Genomic DNA, 20,552 nt, shown 5'->3' with positions numbered 1-20,552 from the left:
CCTACGCTGGCTGAGATAAACCAAATCAGAGAGCATTATGGAGTACTTGCGCTTGGAGCCATTTAACAATCTGGGAACATTACTCATTTGTACAGTATGTATGCTGACAATGATAAACCAATCAGAGAACATTCCCTTTTATTGCTTGTATGAGTATGCACCTTTTAATATGGTGCTCCCTACATATAAGGTTAGTATGCAAACAGACCCCATAATTGAGAAACCCATTGGGTGCCAATGTGTTTGGCAAAACCTGATGGGCTCCTGTTGTGAGTGGGAGGGCAAATTCAGGGGCAGAAGGAAGACATGAAAATGGATCATCATATGATAGTCCGATGAATGTTAATTTACCTTGATGGCATCTTTGATAAGAGTGTTGCTCATTATTTTAAGCAGGAGTTTGCTTACCACAAAGGCCGCTCAAGTTTAGCCTACCACATAAATGCAAATCACCCAGCTTCAACTTGAGCCACAGCTAAATTACAACAAAGACCCAAATGTAACAAGCCATATGATTTTTTTTTTTTTAAATCAAACTTTGAGCAAGTCTGTGTAGGACAGGATGGAGGAAATTTTATATTATTTCCTAATTTTTAGGGCAAGAATACGACATAATTCCTCCTGATGGTCAAAACTAAAGGTTGCCGCCACTACTTGGAGCTCGTCTCAAATACAGCACAAGCAACCTTCTGTAAATTGAAAAAAAAGCTCTCAAAGTAAACTACAACCACAGAAAAAGCTGATGAAATATTTGAACTCTTGCTTTGGAAGACGGCAGTAAGCGCAGGTCTGCAGGAGCCCTGCCGAATTGTGCTCAACAGGCTCACCGCGCACACTGTGATAATAAGAGTGATTGAATTGCATTCATAATTATGACAGAAGAAAGCTTTTACTTTTTCACTAATCAACACCCACAGTAAACATCAGGAGAGAACTCCGGGCATTCTTTCTGTCCAATTTCTACCCCCCTTCTGCTCAGGAATACAGATTTAGTGAACTTTGCCCCCAGTGCCCCGGTCCAGCCCATGATGAGGAGCCCCCTGCAGATAGCACCGGGATGGGAACTGGGACAGACGTCTCGGACACACACACACACACACACACACATCCAAATTAGATCACCAAACGACACGCAATGGGGTCGGTGCAAGACCCCCCCCTACCCCTATCCCCATTCCAACACACACACATTGGCAGAAGGATTCCCATAGCAAGGACCGGGCGATGTTCTCAACCCGAAGGGGCAGCTCAGTGGACTGGAAGACTAACATTACTCCAGGCGGGCTCTGGATTAGATCAAGTCTGAGAATTTCACACTGGGAGATTGTGAGCAGGGGATTGATGCTGACAGCTAATGAAGAAAGGGACATCAAGAAATACATTTTAAAAATTACAGGCTTTGTACACTACTGTATATCTTATATTTTTGCATGCCGTGTACAGGCAAGCATGAATTCAGAGTTGCGCAAACTCAGGGTAGTGTCACACATAACATTTTTACTATTTTATACTAGGGAGTATAAATGAGGATGGATTCAAGTTTAAAACATTTTTAGGTAAACGATGCGTCAATATCACCACGATAGGAACACATATTGTAAAAAAAAAATAAAAAATACAATGTAAAAATGTGCAGTTTGTATTTTGCAAAATTAAGTAGAATTTATCATGATGTTAATGGCATTGAGCGCCTTCTGGTATGCAGTGTAATATTAATATTATGATGAATGCAGACACAATCACGTGACTCAATAGGCTGCAGTAATATTAGCATTTTTTCCACAGGAGATGAATATGCTTGTGAGTATTGGTATATTGTCTGTCTACATGTTTTGCTGCTCTATTGGCTTCATTAGCCCCATTTGCACTATGGGTTAGCATAAGGCTAACCATCATTTTCTGAGTCCAACTTACAGTATGCACTCTTTTTTATATCCAATGTTTAAGTTTAGTAATGTATTAGCTTTAAGCTAAGTTACGGTTTGTTTAAATACACAATTAAACTTGCTAGCAAGCAGCTCAAGTTGAATCACTTGTAAATCGAAGTACAGTATCACTGTAATCCATTGATAAAAAAAGGATACCAGGAAATGAAAAAGTAGGACTGGTAATAGGGAAATGGGGGCAACGGTTGCATGAAAAGAACCCTGATAATAGAAATATGAAAGGCTGAGGTGGTGCTGAAGGCGGGGAGAGAGAGCGCGAAAGAACGATGAAAGGCGGCAGCTGATGAAAAGAGGCCCGTACTCACCGGTCTCGCAGCACACGGTGACGCGCAGCTTCATACACGGCAGCTGCGGGCCTTCCTCTGCAGGCAGAGCTGAGCCATAACAAGGAGGAGAGAAAAGGACTTCAGTGCAAGGCGCTAATGAAAATTCCCCCGGCCGTGAACGCATCACACTACAGAGTGGGAAAATTCATGCTTTTGGAACGAGGCCACCTAAAATCATGCCTTATTTGATTGGCAATTATACTATTACAGCAAAGTACAAACATATTCAAATCCATCGAATCAATGGTTTTCCCAGGTGTTCACATTTATCTCCATAGGAGAGGCATAAAAGATGAGAGGAAAAAAAAAACTTTGGCATCTCTCGTTTGACACAAACATGCGTGACAACTGAATAATTCACAAAAGCAATTGGCAGAGCTTTCTGAGAGCAGCAGTCTATTTTTGTTTTGGTATTTTATTAAATAGCAGGGTATGCCACATAATAATAGAGCAACTGTCTTCTCTTTTCTAAATGCCAAGCAGACACTTGAGTAGGTACACCTGCACATTACTAATACAAGAGCTGTATCAAATTTTCTGTCTTTATCGAGACAATAATGAGACATATTCATTTACCAATACAGTATATAAGCGGTTGTAGCTGTCAACTGATTTTGATTTACATTGATTATTCAGTACCTGTGACGGATTTTCACTTCTTAGGGACACATGAAGGCACTTGCAAGTGGTACGTGACATTTTATAACAATATATCATGCCGTGACATGAACAGTACATTTGTCCTTTCAAAATAAAAGCAAATGAATTGGAACATGAAGCATTTTATTACAAATGTTGTATCTATTCTTTCTCCAAAAATTGTAAGCTTTTATTAAAGCATAATACAGGATATGTTCTGAAGTTGCCGAATGAAATATGTCTATTTTATTAGATCAGACACAGATGGCAGCGCTCTTTGTTTTAAGAATTTGTTTTCACCAAAAAATGCTTTTCGCTGACTAGAGAGGGGAAGTGGCTGAAAAAATGTTTTTCAGGGGGTAGATCACTGAAAAAAAGTTGAGAACCATCGCGATACCTAATGCAGTGGTCACTAAGTGAATGCTAGCTTTTAATTTTTACACACTATTACTGTCCTTTAAAGATGACAGGTTGTGCCAATGGAAGATGAAGAGTGATGAGCAAAAAATGGCTGCCTGTTAGCGCCACAGTGTGTGGGAGCAGACTGGCTGAGCGGGGCTCAGACTAAAGCAACTAATAGAATTAGTGTATGTAACAGTATTGTTGTCTAATGCCTTTATAGTCTGTCCAGTGGTGCACACTAAACACAAGAGACGCATATTTGGACCAACTTTATCACTCATGTTGACCAAACACAAACACTCGGAGCCCAAAGTGGTCCGACCCGGCGGAGGGGTTCTGGGTTTTTAGGGGGGGCGACTTTTCATTGTTGCTTTTCTCTGAAGTGGCCCAACAAGCACAATAGCCTTCGGATTGTGTGTGTGTGTGTGCGTACATAATATACATGAATGTGGAGCTTTGCTTTCATACAGCAACAAAGCTCTATTGTCAACCCTACTACACCATTAATTTATGTAAAGATGCTTTCTCTTCCTCGATTCATCGCTTTGCTCTCCCTTCATTGTACTTTTTTTTTTTTCCATTAACGGTATAGCACCGAATGAAAACAACTACTATTTTCATGTAAAATGTTCACCTTTTGATCATTAGTAAGAAGCATACAACAGCTAATGTAGCACTGCTACGTTAGTGGCTATGTGCTTGTTAGCATTCTATAGCTTGATAGCAGTCTACATTTTTCTATTCAGTACAGTAAACCCCCACCGATTCACTGCTTACCATTCACTCTCTCATATGTTTCTATTAAGTAGTGTTTGCTGAAAAAATGCATTTATGCATTAGAATATTTTTCTGCTCAACACCCTTGCGCCTTCCAAGGCACGATGCTAGTTGAGAAGTGGTATTCATTAGTTGGCCGGTTTGACAGTGAAAAGTGGCAAGGCACCTTGTGGGATTGAAAGAGAAAGGTGGTACGCTTCCAGATGAAGCGTAGAAAGGTCTATTGGCAGTGATTGACTGATTTTTTCCAGTGCTACATCCTTTGTCAGTTGTTAGCTTTAGCATTTTAATTGCAGGGGCAGGGCATCCAAATCAAAGTCCTTTTGAGCAGGGTGACCAGATTTTCACATATAAAAATTGTGGCACTAAAACGTCAAAAAAAAAAAAAAAGTAATTTATTCGCACCAGGAACTATTTATAACAAATGTAATCGTTAATCAATCTGGTGACCCGTGGTTGTGGTTTAGCTTTAGCTAATGCTAAATCCTATCTTGGATGAGAGTTGATTATTGCTAAACTAGTGCACAAGAATATAAAAGCTTTTTTTGCTTGGTCCCGGTGTTGTGCCAGTGTACTAAACCTTGTATCTCCTGTCCTAAAAATTTGTACTCAGGGTTGTGCCAGATTGTTGTTTGGTGCATTGAATTAGTATTTCTATTCTTTTGAAATGTCCTACTATGTGAGTGGTCACTGAACGCATTTTCAGTCAACCGCATGTGTTCAGTAGTCACTTTTTTTTTTTGTTTCTCAATGTATCAAGTGATCATTGAAAGTGGGCACATTTTCATTTGGCAAAATGTTAAAAAAAAAAACCAACAACCTGAAAATCAGTTGGCACATTGGGGGCACGCCACAAAGCTCAAGAACGACCACATTTCCCATGATTCATCGACATGGTAGCAGGAAGTAGTCTGGTTCCGGTAAAATGTGAACGTGAAAATAAACACGTTTTAATTGGTTTACTGCATAAATCACTAAAGCAACTGTGTGATTGACATACACGTGCCCCATACACATGACAATTGATCTGCTGGACAAAAAAAAACATGACTGGTCCCAGCGAATCTTTTCAAGCCAAAACAACTGCTAACAAAAGCACGATGACGAAAAATGCCAAAATAAAAGTCACACCAAATAAATCACGCCAAAATGTTTGGGAGATTAAAACTTCTAGCTTTATACTCTCCACAGTCTGCCTGTATTGATCTTCAAGTTATTCTTCAGACACTTTGCGGCCCTGCAATCTCTAACTGTGCATTACAGTATGTCACTGTTGCACACCATGTATTCTCTTCACTCCTTTTATTCCCTGCCTTGTCTCACGTCCACCCACTTCTCTTGCTCGCACTGACACAAGTCATCTTAAAAAGGAAAGGAACACAAAAAATGGCTTCACAGCTGCCAAGATGTCCTCCAACTGCCATTCTTTTCTGTTGAAGGATGGCGGAGGAGCACAGGTGGATGGAATAGAGTGAGCTGAACTTACAATACATGAATGTGGATGTAGGAATCCAATTTAGTTTTGGATAATTTATCACATTAGTATTTTTTTCTGTTGTGACAAAAGATAGTGAGAAAAAAAAAACATTTATCAGTGACAAAAAAGTGACAAGAGCCTCTGTCCTTGCTGCACAGTACAATATGGCCAAGTTGATTATACTATCATGGGTAAAACAGACAGTAGACTACAAGTGAGCTTGATTTTGTCCATATTTGTATTTAGTTAATAATATTCAAACTTGTTTTTCCCAAAAAGAGTTCAGAGGCACGTTTGTTGGCTTAATGACAGGGAATCTCACTATATTTGCTATTCAGTATTTAGTAGGCTGAACCTGAATTTCACTTTTTAAACGTTTCAGAGGTTAAAAAAATATATGACAGAGTATTATGTTTTTTTTAACCTGTCCACATGTAATGCAGCACTGTTTGTTTTCGCATATCTGTTGCGGTTATACCTGTAACTAGTTTTTTAAGTCCCTCTTATTTTTCATCATGGAATTTCAAAGTTAATAGTATGATGTTGCCTCAAAAACAAAATGTAATCTTATGTTTACCATGAATAAACTTCAACTGGGAGTGGATATGATCAGCTTGCGGTAACAAGGCAGAAAGTAAATTATTAACAACATTATCAACTTTTGCCTCAATTTTCATACTATTTATTAAATATCACTCAATGCCAGGGATGTATTTTCACGTTTTTTTTTTTTTTTGAGTCTAGACATAAAATCACAAATACTTTAAGTATTAAATCGATACTTAAGTATATTAAGAAGATTAAATCCCAGATATTTAAGTATTAAATCGATACTTAATTATTAAGGATTAATGTCTGGACTCTTAAAAAAATTGTGATAATATGTCCTTGGCATTAAATTAGTTGACATATTGTTAAATTATATAAATTTCATGAATAATTCATACTTCTATATACATGAATATATTAAATATAGATCAGGGCTTCTTTCTCTCATCTAATACATTAATACATCTATAAATAGACTAGTTTAAAATGACAAATACCTAATAAAATAATACATTAAAAAATGTATTTGTATATAGATCCGCAATTGAAAAAAAAAAATGTCAGAGAACCCTAACAGGTGGTGAAAAGCATTACAAGTTATTCAAGCATGTCATATTTTCTTGAATGGATCAGCAAGACTCAAAATGATTCTAAACAATGGCAAGCTTTCATGTCTCTTGGATCAGCGCCCACGCACAGTCACACACGCATCATACTCACAGCTATAATAGTAGTGGCGCCCTGGCAGAAATTCAAACCCCAGGGAGAAAGGGGTGAATCTTTGGATCTTCTCTGAGAAGCGCACCGAGCCGAACGGAGCAAAGGGGGTGTTGCATTCCCACCGCTTGATGGCCGCCGTCGTTTCCACGCAGCCCTGGAAAGCCGCCTCCTCCGTCAAGTAGAGGGCCAGCGTCTCTGGCTGCTTCTCGCCTAGCGTTTTCTTGCTGGGGTAGTACGGACAGTAGAAATCCAGGTAGTCGTTCAGATTCACCTGGATGGACAGTTCCCCTGCTGTTAACCTAGAAGAAAAAGAAGACAAAAACGAGATTAGTGATAATGCAGCTGGCCATGATTTTGGAAGATTTAGAATTATGTGGTTCACTTTAATTCGAGTTCAAGTACAATTGTGGCAAAATGCCCAACACTATTTGGGTGCAATTAGCCAACAGAGCGAGTGTTCCAAAAATTTGCTAGCTGGCTAGATAGCTAGCTAGCTATCTGCAAAATTAAGTCCGTCTCTACTAGAATACGTTAAAATTAATAATCATAACGAATCAACTACCACTGACTCCACTCCAAAACACTGATGAAGGAACTTTAGCCAAACGCAACACTAAGCATCAAGGATTTCTTCATTTCAAATCCAACAGGTTTCATGCTCATGCTAAAGCTAATTGACACGACAAGGTCAAATGCTAATTACTAAAAGTAAAACGTTTTACCTAAAATTGGATTTCTCATAGTTCCCCAGTCTCATAGGCACAAAAATTACAAGTTTGCTATGATAAATTTAAACTTGGCAAGGTTATGTTTTTTTTTCACCCTCATGTACACACACCTTTCACAAAATAATCTGCAGCAAACTAGATAAAACTAGACACCTGCTTTTTTTTAACCCTTGGGCAGTATTTTGATTGTTTTTGGGTCATTTTCTTTTACATCCTTGCAGTATTTTAGGCAATTGTTGACCCACTCCTGATAGTATGATAACTGAGTTGTCATGCCATTTTGAACTTTGACATGGTGTCTTGGTATGGGTGAAATTTCAGCTCCCCTAGTGCCTTCTTTCACATCCTTGCATTTGATGTGAAATGATGAAAAGATACAAAAAAAATGGACAAAATACTGTGCAAGTTAAGTACTTTAGTACTTGTTTTTTTTGTGTGTGTGTAGGTATGATTCATGGAATCTAAAATGTATTGGCCCAGCAAAAGCTTGCTTAGAAGGGTTAAAATTATTCTCATAATTATTCTCATGTTGCTGTGCCTTTTGCACAATCTGCCTCACAGCATCTAAAAAATATGGTATCTCAACAGGGATGAACATGCTTTTTTTTCTTCTTAAATTTTCTCAAATTGCCACACTTTTCTTAAAGTATCCTACTGCTCAACAGTTGAGGCCGGCCTCACATATCAAAAAGGCATTTAACGAATGTTTCTGATTCAACCTAACAGCATGTGTCATCTGAAATCAGATTTTTTTTTTTTTTTTTTGAGAGAGAGAGATAATGCAATACTTTTCAAGATAATGTTGAGTGCGTGACAGAGAGCATACCCATCTGAATGTTAGCCTCCAAATGTTACGGATCGTGCGCGATGCAATCTAAAATCAATAGGGCTCTTGTGTTGGCACAGACCCATTATTCCTAAAAGTCTGATGGGAGACGAGTTGGAAATTGTGAGCGGTCAAGCGCTGGAAAGAAACGTGTAGCAATTTGAATCGCAGCCGGGGCTCCTTCCTCGCTCTTGTGCCGCATATCACTTAAAATCAATAGGGATTTTTGACTTTGGCATAGAGGAACGATCCCTCAAGTCTGCAAAGGGTCGGTTAAGAACTGGCACAATGGACTGAGGCTTTGCTGAGACACTTACACGGTGTAATAGGAGACTGAATGGAAAGAGAAAGCAATTAAGCAGATAAAGGGTATTCATGGTTTCCTAAATGCCTCGTGGAATGTTGCTACCTCCGGGTCAGGGATGATTTTTTTTTTTCTTTTTTTTTTTAAACATGAAACTGGCATGTTGGAAATCAATCTTTCAAAATGAGAAAAGTGTCAGAAAAGTGATGCTAAAACACGCATCAATGCTAATTAAGACCAGTGCGGAGTTTAAAGACAAGAAAAAAAACCTGTATTGCTTGCTTCCACCTGTACAGTGCAGATAAGCACAGACATGAACGTACGTGCAGACATGATTGGCATGCACGAGCACACCTTCCGTCGAGGTTGACTGGTTTTCGGGACAATAACAACCCGTGGACAAGACGGCATCATTAGAACAGAAGAGGTGCATAATGTAGAGTGTGGATTCCTGGCTTCCTGTCAGTATATTAAAGAGTTACCCGTGTATAATCTAACATAGACAGGAGCTGAGATTGAGGATAGAAGAAGCCGAGGGCATAATAAAGGCTGAGAGTGAAAAACACAAACGGGAAAAAACAAGAAATGGCAAAAGTCATGATGAGAGCCAATGAGAGGGATGAGGCAATGTGCTTGACACTCAAAGCCAGGACTGCTGGGGTTCTGAGTTAAGAAAAGAAAAAAAAAAACAGTCCAAGTGCTGCAGCGGGTAGGATTCTTGTTAAGGTGCCAGCTGCCAAAAAAAAAAAAAAAAAAACACCCACACCCAAAGGTATCAGAGTTGTGGTAAAGCAAGTATAAACTCATTCTGTGGCACTTCACTCACTAAACATGCTAGCTTCATTCAATTCAATGCAAATGACAAAAGTGATGACGATTTTATAATTTTGGAAAACACATCACGAGAAGAGCGCAGATTGGCATGCGGAGGTGTTAACTCAACGTGTGGAACCTCACTCCCGACACTGAAAATATTAGTTTTATTCATGCAACTCAAAAAAGTGACCATTATCATACAACCTGCGAAGAACATTAGCATTGATGGGGATGCACAGATGTTGACTCAGACTGTGGTGTCTTCTTAGTTCCCCCCGAAAGTGATCAATTTTATTCTTTGAACGGAATCAAACAAAGCCATCATCTTGATTTAATGGAGCGACGTTCCGCACTTTGAGTCAACACGAGCATGCCCATTTACGTTCTCTCGTGGTGCGTCTTCATGGTTCCCCCAAAGTTGAACTATTTTGTCAGTCACATCAAATTCACCAAAGCGACTTGTATATTCCTGCAACTTTTTGTACTTTCGGGAGCGAGGGGTTTTGGAGCCACTGGGTATTGCCTCACCTCAAACAAAATAATATCTACAGCAACAGCATTTTTTTTTTTTTTGGTAGCTCTGAGCACCAACATTCACCAACTTTCCTGTCCCGAAGTGTGAAGCATAAGCACTTTTCATTTGTAGTAATCCCGTGTGTGTAAACATTTAAAAAAGCTCTGATACTACAACACTGATACTACAACAACCAAACACCTTGCTTGGATGTAACTTTTAGCTGACTACAAATAATCTTCTGCTGACTGGTGAACTCAGAGCAGATACAGAGGATTTTTTTTATTTTTCAAACCCTGCTTTGCCCTCTGATACAAAGCTGTGTCAGTAAATCAGTTGATTTGCATGTGATTAACACCCATCCATCTATTTTCTTTGCCATTTGCGGATGAAGAAATTCTGGGGTGACCCTGGACTTTTTCACGTGTCAATCTCGGTTCACATAGAGGCAGACAACTATTCAACCTCGCATTCACACCTCTACGAAATTTAGAGTCTGGACTTCACTGCTTTGAGGTAGACGTGTCCACCGCATGCAAAAATGCCTAAATGAATGCAACTACGTCTAATTAGGAAGGCAAGTAAGCATGAACCAACAGGTAAGAAAAAAAAAAACAAAATCAAAAGAAAGTTAAGCGTTTTAATTAGTGACCCCAGAGTGCAAACTAATAGACAGAAGGCGGAACTACCAAGTGGAAGACTTTAATTAGTCTTCTCTTTGCACACGAGGATGAAGAAAATAAATAAAACAGAGAGGGTCCGGATGCGGCTCATGAAGGGTCAGGTCTGTCAGTGGGAGCCTTTATAAAGGGGTGACAGAGCGGAGGAGAGGGGGAAAGGGGTTAGAGGAGTCAGCGAGGGGGAACCAGAGTGTGGAATGGAGCAAAGGAAGGCAAACAGAGCATCCATCACCGCTTTGTTAAACACATGCTCACCTCTCATGCATATCTTCTGAGGGCTGAATTCTCAATATATCATTGCATACTTTTTGAACGTGTGGAACTTTTGAGCCACAGCTACGTAGGTTAAATTAACACTGCACCAAAAAAAAAAAAAAAACTTCTTAAATGTCACTTCTTACTAAACTGTAATCCACACGATATGCATGCCAGTAATTACAGCGACAAACATGCTCTACCGGTGTCAAACTGTCAGCCATCTTCTCCCCCCTCGCCCTGAACTGGGCCTGGTAGGTTGGCGAACGCCCTAATTACACTCAGCTCCTACCTGCCAGGCAGCCAAGAGTGGTGACAGCACAGCGGCATCATGGGTGGAACCGCGTGTGCTTTGTTGACAGAGCGTCATCGTGAACATGTCCTCGCAATATTTTATATCCAAAGGAAACTGCAATTTCAAACACACATTTTCTGAGCTGCAAGTCATGATTATCTTAATAATCAATTATCCATTAATACTCTTTTTTTCAAATTTACACTTAAATGCATTAATGTGCAATGATTAATCAATTATTTAAAAAAAAAAACAATAATTATTGAGAGCAGTAGTTCTCATAAGAAGGTAGAAGTACCCTTGAGGTACATGTAGGAGGTAAGTAGGATTCGAACAGCGTTTTTGCAGGTATGACTAAATCTAATTTAATGCAGTGACAGGAAAAGTACATTTCTTTTTGAACTAGGAGCAAATTAATTGGAAGATGAAGTAACTCACTACAAAACTGTGTGATAACTGGCCCCTTTGCAGCATACTGAATGCCTTATTTTGTAAAGTTTTATTCTAAATGCGTAATTGAATGCAGTGACAAGAAAAGGTAGATTCCTTTTCGAATTAGGAGCAAATTAAATGGAAGATGAAGCAACTCACTGCAAAATTGTGTGATAACGGACTTATTTGCAACACATTGGATGCCTTATTTTGGAAAGTTTTATTCTAAATGCGTAATTTTCCGGCAGACATGCCAGGAATGAAACAGGTAAATTTCGCTATTGACTCTCCAAAGTTGCTGAATAAAATACACCTAGAATTACGACCACAAAATTAGTTCCGAAATTTAACAAGTCAGCGATTGATTGTATTGCTCTTTGTTTGAAGTTTTCTTTGGTCATCCAAAAATCATTAGCGCTTGGTTAAAAAAAATAATTCATAGAGGGTAAATTGTTGATAAAAAAGTAAACTCCTGGTTTAGAGACCGAAAATTGTCCAAATCCACGGAATTTTAGACTCTCAGGAGTAAATATTCTCGGATTTATTTAGTCCTTTATGGAAGCAGATTGATTACAATTGTGTTAAATCTAAATAAGATGTTTACAAGCATCTCCTTTTACTCTGGAAAACAAACAGACATTAAAAATCAAATCCGTGTCTTGGGGAAGAAAATAAAAAAGGACCTGTGATCTGTGGCAGAATCAAAAGCATGTTTTAAAAAAAGAAATTGATCAATCGATTACTAAGATGCACTTTTTAAATGATGTTTACTGGTCTGTAACTTGTCTAAAAACAGCCTAATTATATTGATCATTTTATTCTAAACTAATAGCGCAATATCTTAGTTTGGATCAATGGAATGAAAAGCAGACTGATCAAACGCATGCAGAGTTCTACAATTCTAGTTTTAGGATTTTTTTTTTCTCTTTCTCCTAAGTATGGTCATGTGACTTTTGCAAGCTGTAGGGGCCAAGTGGAGCATCACAGGTACGCTCTCAACGTGTGTCAGCGTTACTATGTGAACACAGAGCGGCGGTAGCGCCTAGCGTGCGCACACCATTCTAATGATGTGCAGAGGTTCCACTGTGGCAGAGACCTTTGATCCTTTAATATGAGAGAATAATTAAAGGCGCAACAATCCCACAGCACGGAGTCAGGAATACAGAACAGATAGTCAAACGCATCATCCCCATCACGCATACTGAACACCAGCCGACCGCCATAAACACGCGGGCTAAAAATATTGCGCGGTGGAAATGTGTGATTCCCCTTGAAAAAGCTGCTTTTCGTGCATATGTGCTAAAGTTAAAGATTGTGCGGGGACGGTGGGAGGAGCAGAAGACTCGGTGGCGCCGTGGTCAAACACGGCGGGAGGGGGAGGGACTGACTAACTCTGGTTTAACTCTGCGGACTGGATTCACTGTGGTCACCGGACCTCGGCCGAGGCCTCGCTTAACTTCGGCGAACGCCAAAATTAACTACATAGCGTGAGTACAGTGGTGCATTGAGGTAAAAGCTACCTAGGTAAAAACATTCAAATGTGTGCGTTGTATGGGGGTAAACTTATCAGCTGTTTTTTGGCAGATGGTAACATTTTAAAATGAAAAAAAAAGAGGATGATTGAGATTCACACTCAAACTAAACGATAAACAAAGAGGTCTAGACTCAGAACATTCTATTTCGACTCCATTTTTCAACAAGTTCTAATCAGCAATAATTCGAAGCAATCAAATTATTCTAACCGTCCTCCGTCCTAATCATCTTGGGTCTGATTGGTAGCAACGTAAATGAACGGCTCCCTCCGGTTACCAATTTTTCAACATCTAAATCTTTCATTAGTGAGATGTGAAATGACCTTGGGAACTTTGAACAACAGACAATTCGAACTCAAATGTAATCATAACAACGTCTTTAAGATAAGAACATGAGCAAAGACAGCATTTTTTGGACAATCAAATTAAGAGTCAATTAATTCTGAAACTCTCTCTGGAGGCTTGGAAACGCGTCAAGGTCAAAGTCAAAGCTAATAATCATCATATCATTTTAGGGAAAAGTGAAGCTGAAACTGAAGCCGGTCCCTCCAATTCATCCGCAGGATACTCTAAACAAATAAGGGGAAGACATTAAGCAGGTTACTATTTCATACTGCACAATCCTAAAGAGGGCGTTGCCACGAAAACACATGAAAAGCTAAACAACAAACCAGAGTTGGGTTTTTTTTTTGTGACACACCAAAAACGCACACTCTGAGCGGCCATGCTACAGCCCCAAAAAATCCATAACGTCAAAATGATTTAGGTAGAGTTTTTTGAGCAACCTCAAAAATGCAAGTTTGACACTAATTTTAGTACGCGGGCCTCTTCTTGGATGTCGGACGGGAGAAAAAGTCAAAAAAGGGAAACCTGCATTCCTGCATGTTCCACAGGATTTCCTTCATCGGAATAACAACTGTTGCAAAATACGAGGAGCGTCCTGCTCCATTTCTTTTGGAGCGTTTCTGTACAGTCGCCATGTAAATGCAAGTAGAATCAGGTCAACCCCGCCCCCTTCGCCTCTTATCAGCTGTGCACCCCCACACTGAGCCTTCGCCGAGCCCAAACACCAGTGTTGTGTCTAACCTGGTGCTTACGCCCCTCGACGCGCACAAACAAGAAACCCCCCTCGACCATCTGGGGACCCCCTGCCGTCCAACCGCCTGCAAAGCTGGACGAAAAATCTCTTGGTGTAACACCCCCCCCGTACGCACACACGCGCACCATCATAAGATTCTTAGCTTCAGCCAGTAAGACACAAAGCACACCAATGTACAAAGTGTTTCCTGTTTTTTTATTCCGACACTACTCAGTGTGTACTTTCCACCAAGGCTGTTAGGAAGTGCATTTACAGCAGTTTCCTGGAAACCAAAAAGTCGGAAAGACCAGTCATTCGACCGGGAAAGTGAGTTGAAGGTCGTCGTTGGCAATGCTTCGACAAAACTGTGCTCAAGGAAAGAAAATTAGACGTGTTTTCTAGTTGGGAAAAGTCAAAAACAAATTTTTCTTTACACTAATGTTCTATGTAGCCTAAACGCGCTATTCTGATCAATTCTGTCACCTGAAAATGACATCATAGTTGCGCAAGGCTACGCTGACCAATCACAGCTCAGCTTGCATGTGTCACATTACCGAGATCAGAAAACAGTTTAAGTGATTGGTTGTTAATTGCGCTTTGGACGTCTGTGATGTCATTTTCAGGTAACAGTCAGTGAAAAAATGGCCGCCCCCTGAGATGGATAAAGCCAGATTTTGATGGTTAAGTCAGATCCACAAACGCTATATCAAATCACGATGTTATGTAAATTGTTATGTAAAGAAATCTGTTGACTTCCCCTGTTAAAACAGATTAGGACTACAATTAATAATATATATTAATCTTTATATTTTTTTATCAACTGATATGATATATATTGGATTAAAAATGCATTAATTTCCTTTCATTCATAACAGTCATTTTAAATGGACAGGGCAGAAAATGCAAAAAAACAAAATAACATAATTAAGTTAAGCATGTTGGATGCAATTAGCAAACACTTTTGATCATTGCTTTCAAACGTTGAAGAAATTGTTTAATTTTAACGTAACAAAAAGATAAGCCCGCTTTCATGGAGGACTACAGAAACTGAGAGAGCAGAGCATATTTTAAGTTGAGAAGCTTAAATTACAAAAAAGTATTATTAACCATTAACAAAATAATGAAAATAGGTTCCTTTTTTTGACTAATTGTTGCACCTCTAAAATTGAAAAAAAAACAAAAAAACAAAACATTGCTATTATGGGAAAGTAATATACTAAAAATAGTAAAACAATATGCAGAATTTTATTGTGATACACTTAGTTTCATAATTTGCTATTGTACACTTTACATTAGAAATTTAAATTATAACCCAGCTCATCTTTTATTAAAAGATTACAACAACAAAAACACCGTACACCCTAGATAAAAACAAAAACAAAACATTTACTTGTATTTATTAAAAAAAATATATTAATCTACACAATTTAACACGATTGTGAACTAATCTTTTCTTTCAAGCAGATGAGGATCTGCCAAAATGCTGTAGTATAGCGCCTACTACTGCAGAGGAGGACATACAGTACTCGGATGTCAGAATTTATTTGCATGATGTATCGGCAAACGTCATAAGCAGTTATAGTCCACTTTATCAACCATTTTCAGCAGTAAAAAGTGAATATTTCATCCATAATTCATTTGATAATTAAATTACGTCTCACTTGTTGGTCATGTGACGTTCCCAAGCTAATTACCTGAGCCTTCAACACACGTTACATCATTTTCAGTCGACAGCAAGTGGCAAAATTTGTTTTGAAAAGGATTAGTTGTACATAAAAATAATTTGGTCAAACTAATTATGGATAAAATAATGACTTAACTGCTGAAAAAAATCTAAACAAATGGGTTAGCCCTTTTAAAAAAAAGCTGGTATTACCAATGACTTAAAAAATAATAATAATAATCGCTGAGGCCGAATGGTGATACTGTTGTTATCATAGGAAGCATCATCTTGTGTCATGGAGGACTACCCCAAATATACCAAAATGTCATTTGTCAAATATCATTTTAGTACGCGTATGGTGCCGTGGAGTTATTTCAAGCTCAAAAGAAGATCTTATTTTCTGCCTGTTGTCCATTCTCTGCTACTCAGCAGCATATCAGAAGTGAGGAAAATGTCATATTCCGACTTGCCATCAGTATCAAAACCAGCCCATCAGGAGCATTTTGATACGGCTACAGGTGTCCACAAACCACAAGAACCATTCTTCACTGAGTGTGTGTATGTGTGTGTGTGGTCAGGCCTAATCTCACTTTTCTCCACTCGCATGAAGATTTTACCCACTCTGTGATGTAAATGGGCTCGAGACAAGGCTGGAAGTCTTTCAATTGTTTCTATTTTCACAGTTTGACCGCGGCATTGTGAGATGCGCTGCCCGCGTGACCTCCGCTAGCAATAACTGCCGAGCTATTTCACGTCCAATAAAAGAAACAAACAAACAAACAAAAGTTCTAAAAAAGCTGGGGACATGCACAGGCAAAAGCTCGGCAGGGGTGGCGGGGGTTAAATAAAGTCAGATGTCCTGTTTCTGGGACAACAGCCAATCAAGAGCTGGGATCCGGGGCAAAACGAAGCTCCGCCCATCCACCTTACTCGCCATCCATCTTTTTCTTTGCCTTTGCACAATCCTCAGAAAGCCCAAAGCAATAAAGTACCTGTGCTACAAATTTCTCAGGCTTGTACACGCCCAAGCAGACAAGTCGCAACAAATTGAACAACGTGTAAACATATGCTTTAATCTCCATCATTTAAAATGACAAGGAACCAATGTCATAGCCAAATTATTATGCAGAGAATTAGGCAAAAACACAAAACACAATTCTGCTTCTTATAGTCAGGTTTGAGGCATCCATTATGGCTCAAGTACTTACAATGTCATTAATTTGTCAGGACTCCAGTTGATAGTGCAGAATCCATTCATCTAATCTTCAAGTAATTGAGGACAAATTGAGTGTGCTTGAGTAATTATAGTTGAGTAATTATTGCAAAGTTAATATAAAACATAAAAATGACAAGCACAAATCCACCAGGCAAAATGGAAATAGGAGTTCAGAACATTCAGCGCAAGGAATACTACGATTCATTGCATTTAAACAGAAAAGGGACAAATTCAGTCCAAAGTCAATACCTTGAATTTTCCATTGGAAAAATATTAAACTTTAGCTTGTGTGAGAACCACGGATTTTTAATTATCAAGTCAACGTGAACATAAGTGATTGTTGATTAGGCATGTGCTGATAAAGTCTGACAATGTGAAACCATAAGTAAGAATATCAGGGTATCTTGGTATTAAAATTACGGCTCCATTCTTTCATCCGTTTGAACACAATCTAATGTATTATTCTTGAATTTTTGGGACATTAAGAAATGTGTACCATATTTAGTTCAAAATAAATAAATACATTAATTCTTTTTGTTCTTTAACTCTTTCAGTGCCATTGACAATAATTCTCATTTTTTAAAATAGGAATAAAATTAATAACTAATACAATTCTTGTCAAATGTTTTTTTTTTTTAATGGAGGGCAGCTGACACCCCTGACTAGTCCTTATCTAATATTAAGCCTGTTGAGCATTGTAGTGATAACTGTGACCATTAGATGGCAGTGTTGTAATTCATACTACACATACATTACATACTTGTAATTCTAAGTAAGGAATTGAAATCATTCCTTCATATGAGACCACCCATGTTTACGTTGACATTGCACACAATATTCTGTCGGCCTTGAAGGATGAGTGAAAACACTGGCACTCTAGAAGTTGCCTTTTCTGATAACGCTTGGCACTGAAAGAGTTAATTGTTCTTTGCAACTCATAGTGCCCTGTCACTGGTAAGGTATTTTTTAAGACAAAAACCTCATCCTTATCCTTCGTGCATGCAGTGATGAAAACAAAAACCGTCATTGCCATCTAACTATCTTCAAAGAAGTGGCTTATTGAGTCAACTCTCCAAACACTATTTATATCGGATCACTAGTCCTAATATTGTTGCACTGCACTGCATTCTTGCAAATGTCCAGTGAGGCACACTAGACCTTAAAACAAATCCTCTAAGATAATGATTTATGTTCAATATAACTGCATGTTATCACTTGTAAACCTAAGAACTCTACAGAACACATTTTTTGTACTAACATGAGCATATATATGTTTTTGGTAAAAATATATGCACTTTTTGAAGTCGCATTCCGAGAGCCATCTTATAGATCCAAAAAGCAATGCATGCTCATTGTCCTGACTTGATTTTGAACCCTCTAAACCCCATTTTAAAGGGGCCCCCAATTAATGTGACAGCTTTTTATGTTAATCTGTCTACATGCCAATCTATAGATCAGTTGAAAAAAAAAACGTCATTTAATCGCTGATTTTTGGCCAATGTCGTAAGGGTTACGATAGGTTGATTAAATTGGCCGATGTCGTCAGTCTTTCAACGGGGTCCCGTCTCAGTCAAGTATGTGAGGAACACGTTAGCATCGACACTAAACAGATGCGTCGCACATTAGAGTAAAAAGGATTCGACCAATGCAAACAAGGCAAAAAGCAGACAAATCTGACTTGTCTTTGAGAAGTCCCTAAAGTAGGTCAAACGTCTGATAACAGACCCTTTAACATTCTCCTGCCTTATTTTTGTTTTTATCTGCAGGACTTGAAGGACAAAGCAGGAAACAATAAAACCAACATATCCTTCTCATTTGCTTTTTGTAGGAATGAAGCAGATCCCAAATTGGCAACCGGAGACACTGACAGTCTGCTGATTATTTTGGCGATAATGGAGAAGACATCATCTAAATCCAAACATCACAACACTAGGAAATCAAGTGTGTCTTGGTCTTCATGAAGGCGCGCAAGGCGGGTAGAGAAACGGCAGCAATATGCTGAAACATGTTTCCGCGCAACATGGGCTCAAATTCCTCAAATTCCGCATAGCCTATGCAAAAGCATCACTGCTCTCCAGCTGCGAAACACATCCATCAGAAAATGAAAAACTTGTCATCGGCGCTTTCAGACTATGCTGGAACACTATTTTTGTAATAAGATGCCTTGTCAGAAATCAATAAAGGACTACATAAGAAATATGCTTCACAATTTCACTTATAGTTGAGCGATTCCGATTTAGAGGACTGGCAGCTGCCGGTCCAGACATGTCAAGGAAATGTGCCTTAATAGAAGCAACCATTCTGAATTATTTAGACTGAGGCAAGGAGATGATGGAGAGAGAGACCACTGGGCACATGAGTCAATAAAAAGCTTCGACACTTTCCAGTTCCTCTGACTCGTGCTGAATGGTGTCCATACAAAAAAAAAGTAAAGGAAAATTAGAAAATGGGATTTCTGTCTTTTTTCTGTATACTAAATAGGGCCATCAAAGTTAAAGGGTTAACTTTGGAGATTTAAAATTGCAGCAGCTGAACGATGCTAAATTTGCTACAAAACCAGACAAAGATGGATGTTAATGTCATATTACTTTAAGTTGGAAATTGGAAAAATGCAAAATGTATGCACTTTGAAAAGCCAAGTACAAATATCACATTAATTGTACATATTTCAAGCAAATCTATGAGAGAAGTCTTTGAAATAAAATATATTTGGTTTTATGTTAATTCCAAGATTTTACTCAATATTTAATTTACACTCTTTATAAATATACTTGGTGAAAAAATGTGATTTACCATTATGAAGTTTTTCAAAAATAAAATCGTTTGACAGCACTGGCAATGACACAATAAATAAAATATACAAACCTATCCCGTATGTTTTGGCGATTTCTGTCCCTGAGTACGTGTTCAAATGATGTTTCTCCATTGAATAAAATGAAAATGTTTGGAAAAAAAAAAACAGTATGCAGAGGGACAAAGTGAAATTAATTTGAGTATTTCAACAAGAAGTGGCAATCGCTATCTTGAATTTCGTATTTTCTCTCATCCAAAAGTCAGCTGAATCCAACTCATATCTCAGAAAACATCTAGGTCAGGTTACTGGTGTCTCAAGGCACCACTGTACTAAAACAAATGTAGCCCATTTGACCTGCTTATCTACGTAGACTACATTCCTCAAATTCCTTGTTCCATCTAGATCTAAATCTGTTCCATCTCGGTAGAGCTGCTATTAATATTGACATTCTTTGTCTGATGATGTATCAACATCCATCCATCTGTCCATTTTTTAATAGTCAGGGGTATCCAAACCTTTTCCTCTGAGGACCACATACATAAACAGATGCGAGGGCCACACTATTTATTATTATTACTTTTTT

General features: G+C 38.6%; 1 protein-coding gene across 3 annotated transcripts in view; it reads right to left on the bottom strand.

The window, feature by feature from the left end:
* The window catches only part of LOC148425285 (ephrin-A4-like), a 46,269-nt gene that overhangs the window by 10,396 nt on the left and 15,321 nt on the right, over positions 1-20,552 (bottom strand). For 2 of the 3 annotated variants that reach the window (XM_088410886.1, XM_088410887.1), the window contains exons 2-3: positions 6,837-7,135; positions 2,252-2,320 (exon numbers count right to left, since the gene is read on the bottom strand). In XM_088410886.1, coding sequence (XP_088267012.1) covers positions 2,252-2,320; positions 6,837-7,135 — 368 coding nt within the window. The remainder of the gene's footprint in view (positions 1-2,251; positions 2,321-6,836; positions 7,136-20,552) is intronic. The other variant, XM_088410885.1, reaches the window with a different exon arrangement.

Source organism: Hippichthys cyanospilos, chromosome 3, assembly GCF_059441005.1.
Source record: "Hippichthys cyanospilos isolate Australia breed blue-spotted pipefish chromosome 3, RoL_Hcya_1.0, whole genome shotgun sequence".
In the NCBI taxonomy this organism is placed as follows: Eukaryota; Metazoa; Chordata; class Actinopteri; order Syngnathiformes; family Syngnathidae; genus Hippichthys; species Hippichthys cyanospilos.
This window is presented reverse-complemented; position numbering and strand designations above follow the sequence as displayed.